Source organism: Myxine glutinosa, chromosome 14, assembly GCF_964187855.1.
Source record: "Myxine glutinosa chromosome 14, kmMyxGlut1.1, whole genome shotgun sequence".
Taxonomy (NCBI): Eukaryota; Metazoa; Chordata; class Myxini; order Myxiniformes; family Myxinidae; genus Myxine; species Myxine glutinosa.
Genome location: NC_136274.1, coordinates 39,152,840 through 39,165,389, shown reverse-complemented (window position 1 = coordinate 39,165,389; position 12,550 = coordinate 39,152,840). Strand labels below are relative to the sequence as shown.

The 12,550-nt window shown below is 42.4% G+C and overlaps 1 protein-coding gene across 10 annotated transcripts in view; it reads right to left on the bottom strand.

Annotated features, from left to right (window-relative positions):
• Window positions 1-2,251: 2,251 nt before the first annotated feature.
• SYNRG (synergin gamma) overlaps window positions 2,252-12,550 on the bottom strand; it is a 93,279-nt gene continuing 82,980 nt past the window's right edge. For 6 of the 10 annotated variants that reach the window (XM_068135635.2, XM_068135641.2, XM_068135640.2 and 3 more), the window contains 5 exons: window positions 10,593-10,646; window positions 10,370-10,466; window positions 6,254-6,414; window positions 4,686-4,796; window positions 2,252-4,525 (listed from right to left, as the gene is read on the bottom strand). In XM_068135635.2, the coding sequence (XP_067991736.2) occupies window positions 4,394-4,525; window positions 4,686-4,796; window positions 6,254-6,414; window positions 10,370-10,466; window positions 10,593-10,646 (555 nt within the window). In that variant the 3' untranslated portion in view covers window positions 2,252-4,393. The remainder of the gene's footprint in view (window positions 4,526-4,685; window positions 4,797-6,253; window positions 6,415-10,369; window positions 10,467-10,592; window positions 10,647-12,550) is intronic. The other 4 variants (XM_078768031.1, XM_068135636.2, XM_078768030.1 and 1 more) reach the window with 1 other exon arrangement.

Below are 12,550 nucleotides of genomic sequence, written 5' to 3'. Positions count from 1 at the left end.
ACAAGCTTCTACGACTTGAGAAGTTCTGTGGGGACCCCCAGGTAAAGGATTCCACGAGCCAATGGGGACATTGGCACCATGAACCATGAACCCCACATTGACGGGGTACTCGGCACTATGAACCCCACATTGACGGGGTACTCGGCCCCATGAACCCCGCATTGCCATGGAAAGTGCTGAACGCAATGCTTCAAGCATCGGTGCTACTCCTTCATCTGGTATCCTGACGTTTCCTTTTTTTCCACTATCTGTATGTATCAACATTAATGGGCAAACCAGCTCGGTTGCTATCTATGAAAAACCAACCACCACCAAGTTTCGAGTGCAGCGTCAGCTGCTCTGTTGCCAACTGCAGCAGGCTACATGGCTTTAGATGGCTTTTCTTGGCAGGATCATCAGCCAACCCACTGGGGAAAGGAATCAATCTACGGATCATGGATTTCTCACCATCCTCTGTTGAGAGATGCCATTATATTATATAAAAAGTTCAAAAGAAGAAGAAGAAGAAATACAGTATTGTGAAGTTAAGCAGGTGCACTTCCACCCAGCTATGTTCAAAGCTTTTAAAACTAACACACATGCACCTTGGCCCTAAGGCCAAGGATCATGGTCAGACAAAAACATGTCCTAGCTCACAGGGCCAGAATGCACGGTTATTCCATTCACCTATTATCCAATGGAAATCCAATGCATAGAGTGGAGTCCCCCAGAAAGTGAACTGACATGGCGTTCCATTTTGGTTTTCTCGACAAGACCAGGGCTGTTGGAATAACAAAGTTGAACTGATAGTGGGGTAGCATGGCAACAATTGGGCACAACCAGCAAGGGGATAAACAAACAGGAAAAGAAGAGAGAAGAGGGCAGGAAACACAAACCAGCAAGAGGGATGTGTTAGAAAGGTTAAATGGGGGTAATAGAGATCATGGGGGATGACATGACATGGCGGTGCACTGTCTGCTTGAAGCCCTGGAGAGAAGAGTGGGAAGAATGGCCTCTGGAAGGCAGTTCCATAGAAGGAGGAAGTGGAGAATAAAAGAGTTGAGGTGTGCAGTCCACCTGGATTTTGGAATTTCACCCAGGAGGGGATTACTGGAAGAAAGCGTGCATCCTGGAATTGCTGCGGGAACTGAGAGAGCAGAGGGAGCAATATCAGAGGGCTGATTTAAAAAACAAGAAGACGTCATGCAGAGCACTTGCAAAATCCACCCACCCCCCTCCCCCCTCGTTTTTTTCAGATGAAAATTTATTTTAGAAGTTTGACCTTGAGTTGACCTTTGACCTTAAAAATAATTGCTTTCCCAATTTAGTGACTCATTGTGCAAATGCTGTTCAATTTTCAAGTCAATCGGATGAAAATTGACGAGTTTTCAGGTGAAAATTGATTTTGGAAGTTTGACCTTGAGTTGACCTTTAACCTTTTGACCTCAAAAATAGTTGGTTTCCCTATTCAGTGACTCAATGTGCAAATGCTGTTCAATTTTCAAGTCAATCGGATTCAAAATGGCGAGTTTAGAAATTCGACCTTCAGATGACCTTTGACCTCAAAATCAATAGGCTTCTTAATTGTGACGACCTCTACAACTTGAAGTTTCATGACGATTGGTTTAGGTTTGTGACGTGTATGCGAGTGACAAACAGACAGAGAAACAAACAGACAGACAGAATGACAAATGCAACCAACCAATACACTTGAAAAATCTTCGATTTTGCAAGTAACGAGAGAACACCTACCTACCTGTGATGTGACAGCAACAGAACTTGTGCTTTGGTCTCAATAGTGAGACATTCCAATAATGTTGAGAGCTTTAGGTTCCACAGAATCGAGGAGAGACAGATGTAATGCTGGGGTGTCAGCCTAAAGGGGAGAGCAGTACTCCATTGAGCTATAGACCAAGGCCTTGTAGACCGAGTCGTTTTGAAGTTCCATATCTTTCGCACCTTTTAACTCGATTGGTAACCATGGACGCCTGAGCATTAGTGAGTGCCTGCCCAGCTCCCAGCTGCAAAATCCTCGTGTAATAGATGTCTACAGAGGGTGGATGTGTGGCCGGCGCTACCTTTTCGTCAGGACCCTTGGAACAAGTGTTATGCAACAAGTATTCAGTCACCATTACAGTAAAGAATGGTGACCCATTCAGCAGTGAAGACCATGTGGTGCAGCTTGCGAACTCGACTCTCGAGGAAGTCCACTGCCCACTGGTGACGGTAACGACCAGTTATAGTTGGGATCTCAATGAAATGAAAGCAAAACTATGAATAACGTTTTATTTCACATTCTGAACATGAAACAAAGTACCATATGCACATCATCATACGACGAAGAAGGGAATCAGGGACGACCAATCATCACTTGAAAATCCAAAGCCGACAAAACCCATTTCATCATCATATTACAGGTAACTTACTGTTCTATTTCACAGTTTTAAAACCGAAGGAATATTGTCACAAGTCGCTTCAAAACGAAGTGAGCGACACAAACAAATTACAAAGTCATTGCTAAAATGTATCGCAATCATCGGTTACATTACAGCAAAACATTGAAATGTATCATTTCCAATAAATCAATCTGAAGTCTCTCGTGAGCTGCAACACCAGCGCGCTGCCCAGGTAGAGTGCCAAAGTGATTGAATGGTAACGTAGAAAATTGGAAATAAATTGCACAATTGGGATGAACACAACATTTTACATTTGTGAAAGGTATACCATCTCGAAATGTTGCGGCCCACACGTTTACAGGCAAGATTGGTAACAAGGACTGTATGTGGATTGAAAAGGATGAGACTTGGGGAAAGGTGTGGTGCCGGTCGGTGGTGGTGCTGCAACCTTTTTGCATACATGTTAAATGCAGAAAATAACCAAAATCATATTTTTTATGGTATATTTACTGTACACTTATGATGAAATGTTCAACAAGTAAAAGGCAAAACAAAAGCAAGCTCTGAGCGTATTTGTGCCAGAGCATTGGATGACGGAACAAGGCGAGATGGATAACAGGTGGCAGCAATTGCTTCATAATGGAAAGCAACCTAAAAGCGATCTTTAAACAAACGTTCGGGCCGAGATAGCACAAACCGGAAGTATGTTCTCTCCTTTAAGACTATTTGTAATGTGTGTGATGGAATGCGACATGACAACTCGACTGCAAACAACTGGTCTAAAACCAGAGGGTTGAGGGAAATGACATAGATGCTACAAGTCCACGTGGCCTTCAGGATTGTTTAGCCCACGTGGTTGCGAGTGGAAAAGAGGGGGAAAAAAACATCGTATTTGCCATGTCCGGGAAAAGATTATTCTCATATGACCACCACCTTGAAGTGGTTGTGCATTCCGACGATCCTGAGTGGTTATCTGGCAGGGGCGGAAGTTTCCAAGAGGGTCACCCGATCCGAACGGGTCAAAGGGATAGAGCCAAAGAGCACTCCCGCACCACCCGCTTGAACAGCACGGTGAGAATGGGCACAACCCTCCAAACATGACATTACCCCAAACCTCACAGCGCTCAGACCCTCCGTGACATGGAGGCAGCAGTAGACTAGGAGGAATGGCAGGTTTTGGGAGAAGGCCTCTGTCCAGCAGTGGATAATGAACGGATTGTGAAATGATGGCAGAGCCAAGTCGCGTAAAGGGAAAATTTTGAATTAAGCGAGAATAGACAAGTACCAGCAGGCTATGATCATTGGAAGGGTGACATCCGGTAAAACGTTCGTCCAGTGATTCGAGCTATCTATTTACAGTTCTCAGCAAATGAACGATGAGAATTCATGCATGTGCTTCTGGGTGGTGTGTTTCACACTGATTTCCATTCATGAGGCGATAACAGCGAATATGTACACGGCTATACAGGTATACAGGTAACAACTGATAAATAGTGATATTCACAGACAATCCCCCATCCCCCTTTATCCCACAACTCTCACACTTTGGACATTTATTACTTTACACATTTGCAAAGATGTTTAACAGGTGACGATGTTTCAATGAGAAAAAGAAAAACTGAAACCAAGTGGTTTTCCAATGGTTTGCGAAGAAATGCCAAGTTAAAATGACCAACAACAAATGTGATTGTTCATTGAAATTGTTTAGAAATCAAATTACTTCCTGAACTTGAAATGTCCTCGACAGTCTTCACTGGGAAAAAAAGTAACCAATCGAATCATTTCCTCTCTTGTAACCACATTCTCATCTGTCCAGTTATTCACTATTGACCATCTTAATATGCAGAAGAAGCTTCGAACAACATCACATCATGTGAAATGGTCAAAGCTTCCGTATGATGAAACCACGAGGAAGAGAAAATATGCACATCTCGAGCTTGATGTGTGTACTCAGGCAATTCAAGCCCTGAACAGAAAAGGTAATCAGACGCTCCACAAAAAACAACAACAGCAAATGCCTACAGTAACTCTGGCAACTTCAGCCCTGGGGGCTTTGGTTCTACACAATTTATCCAGAAGTTGGCACAGCTTGCATGGTAATTATGACGTCCATAGGTCAGCTGAGAGCTGGGGATCTCAACGTTGTCCGTCTGTACACGGCACGTCCACACACAGAACCAGAAAAATAGGGAGGCAGCCACATCTCAGCTTCAGAATCAAAATCGTTTTTCAGAAATGTATTAAGAGCTGCAAACAATAAGAACGGCGAGTTTTCTCATCATGGAAGGACAGAGAGAGAGACAGACACACCTTTTCTGGAATCTCCACGTTGAGCAGGCACACACCACAGGCCAGCTTCTTGGTGGCCTTCGTACCAGGCTTCAAAACGCAAGTTGAAAAGTCCAACGTCTTCTCATGAAGCTTTAAAGGTAAATGGTGAGAGGGAAACAAAGTTTGATGGGAGTTCAGCTTACCGAGAATGTTCTATCGCATTGAGAATTAAAACAGAATATTTTAACTTGCAACAAAGACAAAAAAGGGAATTAAATATTACAATGTTTGCAAAATGTGTGTTTGACGTCACGCCACCGGGCACATTCCTATGTAGCAGCGTTGATGTGGAGATCCCATTTGCCCGAGATTGATTATAAACAGAGTATCCTTGGGATAAGAACCAACCCGAATACAACAGCGAGCAGCGAGGAAAAGAGAAATTGACAAATAACCTACGAGTTCAGGAATGAACCGAAACAGCTGCTATTTCTACAAGTTAACATGACCATTATTTTAAAGCTCCTTTAGAGATTGAACATTTGCCAGAATTTGAAGAAGAAGCTAAACAGATAAAACCAGAACAGCACGTAATAGAGCACATACCTCCGCCAGGCTGAACAGTCTATGTTTTGTATCTCACTGATAGGCCGGATATGGATTCAGACCTGAACCAAAATCGAATTGGCTTGTTTTTGTCACATACCCAACTCATCTACCTATTTTTGTCATAACTCGTCCACAACTATTTGAGATATCATGCTATATATTGTTTTTGGCGCGATCTCTCAATGGTGAAGAATCTCTGATAAAATTCAACTATCCGAATCCAGATATTCATTGAAATTGAAGCAATCTGTCCTCGTCACCCACCCAACCTGTCCACTAATTTCATCCGAATCCCTCCATAGCTTTTTTAGATATCGTGCTCACACAGACAGACGGACAAGCAAATGAGTGAAAAAATAACCTCCGTCCACCTTTGGTGGTGGAGGTAATTACGAAAATCAAGGTCCCCTTAGTTTTCAGATGCTTTCCTTTTTTCTTTGAGGCCATTTTCCCTGCTACAGTGGGGGTTAGCCTTGCGGGCCCCATGACAATCATCATGGTTCCCTTTTTTTGAGGCAGTTTTCAGGTGCTTCTTAAATTGTATTTCCAATACTGTGGTTACCTGCACTCCCCAAAAGGTGGCAGCTGAGGTTGTTTTTTGCGACCTTGAAGAAGTAGAAATTGATCTTCTGCTACCGGCTTCCCTGCAAGAGCGTCGGATGTTTGACCGAGCAGGAAGCTCACCGACATCAAAGGTTTATTCGATACGATAAGTTGCAAGAGCAGTTGGCCAACCGAGATCGCCTTGCTTAGTGGAATGTTACGAAGGCCAACCAAAATTGATTGGGTATTTGATCCGAGTTTGAGATGCACCAATGGGATCGATGCTTTGCATTAACGTTTGAGGTCCTGAAGAAAGAAAAGAATCCAGCTTTTCTCGAGCTTACATTTTACAAGAAATGTTCATTCCATTCACCTCTTGCTGACAGCGTGAAACGTCATGGGTAAAGACCAGGTCAATAAGGCATTAAACAATTCAACGCCCGGCTGCAGCTCACCATGGCACTCACCATGCCAGCACTGAGTGAAAGGAAAGCTGCAAGGTTATGCCATGCCAGGTCGATGTCACGTAGGTTCTGCTGCAGGACCTGGCTCCCCACGGCTGCGGTCTTGATGCCCTGCTCGACGCGGCGCGAGACACGGTACACCTCTATCACACCTGCATGGAGGTACGTATACAGGCCCGATTTAGAACGCACATTTATCATGAAATAAAAAACGAAACAAAACAAGAAAAACTCAATGTCTTGCGTCATCTGTACTCCAAAGTCATGCAATACCTGCAAATCACACTTGTCCATTCAAAATCAATTTGTTCATGTTTGTGTGTGTGGTGTGGGATGAATCGGGGATCATTCCTCTCCTAGGATAAATTAAATTGCAAACAAATATTTTGTCCAAGTACTGCTGAACGAAAGGTTTTTTTTGAAAGTGCCAAAAAGGCAATTCGTGTTTACAGTGTTCAAGCATATAATTAATTTAAATAAAGCAGACATTATTTTCTGGAAGTTTACGGCAGCGTCATTTACATCACCTTATCGAGCACATTCAAATAATTATTCGCGCCTGTTGTTTATGTCCTTTATGACGTCACTAAAAAGAGTAAGTTTCCTGTTTGGAATCCCAATATTAATTTGCAATTGATTCCTGGCTTTGAATTGTTGTTGTTCTTTGTTGTTGTTCTTGTTGAGAGTCGATTTTTGAAAAATGCACCCAATGGTCGGACAGCTGCCCACCCACGTTTGTCGCCTGACTCCGCTCATCATGGCACCCAGGCAAAATAATATGGCCACCATCTTGGTTTTCTGGTGGGCCCAAGACATCAGGCCTTTAGGCCTCTACCGATTATATAATGCCCAGGTTTGTTGTGTCAGATTTCCATTGGCTTTCTTTGGGTCGAATGTTGTTAGAAAAGGGGGTGGGTGTCTTCAAGCATGACGCAATAACCTGCAGAGGAGGGGGGCGTAAAACCAGAACCAGCTGTCCATCAGACTCGTAATTGATATTGAACCAAACCATGAAGACCCACGGAGATGAATTGTACAATACCTTCAACTGTTTGAAGTTGAAGTGGACAAATGTTTGCATTGAGTGGACAAAGGAGGCGAAAAATATATATTTTGTGTCACAGGTTGTGACCACAGTGTGGTCTTTCTTGTTCCTATCTGAGTTTGCTTCTGTGTCCAACTTAACTTTACCCGTGGCCTCCTCTAGTCCTCACATCCATTAGTCTCTTTCTATTTTGTCCGTCATCCCTGCAGTTGTGTTTCCCCCTCTCCTGCTGTTTGTTTTGTTCTGTGGTGTCCTGATCCGTTCTATATTCTAGCTCCCCGAGCCTACACTCAAAAACACCTCTGGGATGTTGGGGAGAGTGGTGGGAGGGGAGAGTGGGGGGGGGGGGGGGGGGGGGAGAGGAGGGAGAGGGTCGTGTTGAATGCAGCATTTTTAAGTTTCATTCTTGGACACAGGTTTCTAGTTTTATATCAAGCCAAAATAAGCTCTCACAGGCATGGCTTTTGTTTAGGTATGTACACCTGTTTGACGATACACTGCATGAGGAACACTTTTAGAAAATTCTTCATTTGCATAACTCAGCATATCATAGCCAATGACGTCATATTGGAATGACTGACCCATCTGCGCATAGGGGAACACAACACACGTCAACCGAAAATAAACTGTGTGTAATAGTTATTTATGCTGTTGTTGTATAAACACCATCATTTTCAAAAGTGCTGCTCCCGACATAGTGCCCTCATCAGGAAAGGAAGAGAAAATGGTTGACACATTGCCAAAGGAAAATTGCACAAAAGGGTTTCAAACAGTTGAAGGGCACCATGAAATTAATGGTGTCAACAAAAATAACACTCCTGGCAAAGAGACAAAAAAGCAAATAAATATAAAAAATAAAAAGTGCAAGTCTAGACAGAGGGAGGAATAGGCAATTATACAAAGAGTCCATAACGAACACCCTGAGCATTCAGCAAGGCCAGTCTTTGTGGACAGTGGGAAAGGCTTAGGAGGTAAAGATATTGGCATCATGAATTTTATTGGCATGATAGACAAACAAAGTTAACATTTATGGTAATCAAAATCCAGCTGGTCGTGTGTAGAAAATTCGAGAGTATACAACAAAACCTCTTGCATTCACACTTCTTGACGATTAATTTTCTGCCCACTTGGCTGCAATTAAAGATTAGATCGAAAAAGTTGGACAGTCGATGATATTTGATTCAAAAAGTCGAAAAACAACTATGTCCTTGGTATATAACGAAGCACCAAGTGCGAAACAAAATCTAGATGGAAAATCACATCTCGCCCACCTCCTCCCCCTACCCTCCGCCCTTCTATTTGTCCCTGTCACACACACCAATATCTAATTGGCTTGTTCTTGTCACCAACCCAACTCATACACCAAGATTCATCCAAATCCGGCCATAACATTGAGATATCAAGCGATACAGTGCCTGTAGAAAGTCTACATCCTCTTTCAAAATTTTCACCTTTTTTGCTTTGTAGCCTGGAATTAAAATGCATTAAATCAGACTTTTTCCACCATTATTTATACATCGTAACCCACAACTTCCAAGTGGAAAAACAAATTCTACAAATTTCAGATGATTAAAAATACAAAACTAGATATTGGACAAGTGTCCATCACCCTTAAAATAGCAATTGTAAATTAGCTCAGGTGTAACCATTCACCTTCAAAATCACACAAGTTAATTGGCCTCCAACTGTGTTTTATATTTTCAGATTTTTTATGATTATTTCAGCATAAAATCAGCTGTTCCTGTAAGTTTCCTCTGCTGCGTAGTGCATTTCACAGCAAACACTCCACCAAAAGATCTCCAGGATGAAGTTGTGGAAAGGCACAGATCAGGAGGTGGGTATAAAATATTTCAAAGGCCTTGAATATCCCTTGGAGCACAGTTAAGACAATCAAGAAGGAAGTCATTACTCAAAGAAGCCCACCGTGAGTCCCATTTGAGGTATGCAAAAAACCACTCCAGAAATTCTGAAGCCATGTCGCAAAATGTTTTGTGGTCAGATGGAACTTTTTGGCCAAAACGTTATGTTTGGCGGAAACCTAACACAGCATATCACCCAAAGACCACCATCCCTATTGTGAAGCTTGGTGGTGGCAGCATCATGTGGGTTGTTTCTCATCAGCAGGGACTGGGGAACTTGTCAGGATAGAAGGGAAAATGGATTGAGCAAAATAAAGAAAAAACCAAGAGGAAAACCTGCTGCCCTCTGCAAGAAAGCTGCAATTGGGACGGAAGTTCACCTTTTAGCATGACACCGACCCGGAGCTCACAGCCAAAGCTACACTGGAGCGGCTAAGGAACAACAAGATAAATGTCCTTGAGTTACCTCGTCAGAGCCGCAATCTAAATCCAATCAAAAATCTGTTTCATGACTTGAAGATTTCTGTCCATCAACGCTCCCCATGCAGCTTGACTGAGCTTGAGCAGTTTTGTACAGAATAATGGGCAAATATTGCCCAATCAAGATGTGCAAAGTCGGTAGAGACCTATCCCAACAGACTCCCAGCTGTAATTGCTGTCAAAGGTGCTTCCACCAAGTATTAACTCAGACGGTTGGATACTTATGCAACCAAAACATTATAGTTTGGTATTTTAAATTAATTTTCTGAAATTTGTAGAATTTGTTTTTCACTTGAAAGTTTTGGATTACGATGTGTAAATACAGGTGGAAAAAGTCTGATTTAATGTAATTTAATTCCAAGTTATAAGGCAACAAAAGGTGAAAATTTTGAAAGGGGGTGTGTTGACTTTCTATAGGCACTGTATGTCGTTTTTGGCCCCATCTCTCAATGGTGAAGAATCACTTAGAAATTAAAAAAACGATTGTATCCGGATCTTCACCAAAATCTGATCATTGTCCACCAAGTTTCGTCCGCATCCATACACAACTTTTTGAGACATCCTGCTCACAGACAAACATACAGACAAACAAACAGGGGTGAAAATATGTAATTATTCTTTTCACTCACCGTCATTTGTTCAAACCATTTAAAAACAAAACGTCAAAACAAGCGAGTACAATACTGCACACCTAAAATATTAAATAGGGCCTTCGAGACCTACCTGCCAAATACTCCATTCCTTGTTCAGACTGCATCACTTCTGTGCAAACAGCAGAGCTCGTGATGCCATTAAATATGTTGTTTGCCTTTTTTATGACCTGCAAAGAACGGCAATTGGTGATCAAAGGTTTGCGACATGGGGAAACTTTCCGGTTGGAAGGAATCTTAGTTGTGATGATGCTCGCGTGACAATGACGTGGAGCGGCCGTTCCACAAAGACATACCGTGTGAATGCTTTCCAAGCACCTCTGCCACTCATATGCGTACCGTTCATATTCCTGCACAAACACGAGGTAGTTGTACACACGGGACGGAATATCTCAAATCAGGATCACGATGTGCAATTGTGGGGGAAAACAAGCCGCATCCAATTTGATCCAATTCTCCTTATCAATTGAAACAAATTCTCAACACTCATGTTTTGATGAATCAAAATTAAACTTCAGTGCATTCACACAACCAAGAGAGTAAAATAAACACATCAATCCAATGGTGGCATTTTGATAGTGCTGGTAGCAGCAAAATAAATTCCAACATCTCATATTCGGCATTTTTACCCGTAGCTGCGCTGACGGCATTAATCACAACATGGCATGTTGTACTTCACAACATTCTGCTTTATTCACTCTATCATTTGCCGGAGATCATCTTCCATCTGCTTGCAATTCAGTTAACATCACCTTCATCAATCATCCTTGCGGCTTGTATATGGCGTGAGCAAAAATCAATTCCGCCTCGTTGCCAAGCTCATTGTTTGATTCTTTGGTTTGAGCCTCTGCTTAAAATGAGTGAAATGAAACTTTTTGAAAATATGGAATTATTCTAACTTAGATTTAAACATCACCATAATGCATATTATATTATCAAGTTGTTCAAACTTTCTTTATACAAGAAGGTGTAATACCGTATACCGCCAGGTGGAGCTATACGACACATTTACATAGAGAGAATTGGGGTCTTCCCCTAACCTTGAACCCCACCCCCATATATGCAACCCTAACAGGAACCATACTTGGGGGTATCCTTGAGCAACGTGCAAAAATTGTTGGTATTTGGATTCGTAGTTATTTAGTTTTTGAAGCATATATGGTTGCCTGGTGTTGGCTTAGCGGTTAGGGTGCCGGCTTGGGATCCTAGGATCCTGGGTTTGAATCCCGATCGATCGCTGAATTAACGCCAGGGGGGTTGACTCAGCCTGTCATCCTTCCGAGGTCGGCAAATTGAGTACCAGCTTGCTGGGATGAATGATCCCGATGTGTACCCCGATTTAGAATAGGTACTTCATTCATTCATTCACACCGTATCCCTGCGCATCGTAAGAGGCGACCAAGGGTTGGCGTCAGGAAGGGCATCCGGCCATAAAAACATTGCCTCAAACAGGGAACCATGATTGTCATGGAGCCCGCAAGGCTCACCCCCGCTCCAGCGGGGAAAATGGCCTTAAAACGATCATTCATATTCATATTCATATATATATAACATAGAACGGTACTCAGTAGAGAGCATACCTCCATCTGGTTGGCCATATCACTCAATGGTGAAGAATCACTTAAAAATTCCACCAGTTGGATCCAGATGTTCACCAAAATCGAATCGAATCGTCCTTGTCACACACACAACCTGTCCACCAAGTTTCGTCCAAATCCATCCATAACTTTTTGAGATATCCTGCTATGTATAGTTTTTGTCCCAATCTCCCAATGGTGAAGAATCACTTATAAATTAAATAATTCTCATATCCGAATCCACATTCAGATCTTCACCAAAATTGAATCGATTCGTCCTTGTCACACACACAACCTCTCCACCAAGTTTCGTCCAAATCCGTCCACAACTTTTTGAGATATCCTGCTATGTATCGGATTCGGACCCATCTCCCAATGGTGAAGAATCACTTATAAATTAAATAATTCTCATATCCGAATCCAAATCCGGATCTTCACCAAAATCTAATCATTTCGTCCTTGTCACATACACTACCTCTCTGCCAAATTTCGTCCGAATCCGTCCACAACCTTTGAGGTATTTTGTTCACAAAGTGACAGACAGACAGACAGACAGACAGGGGTGAAAACATAACCTCCATCCATCTTTGGTGGCAGATGTAATAAAAAAAGAAAATATTCTTTCTTTAGATTTTTGAAGCATATAAAACGCGTATTTTCTTATCCCGCATCCTCCC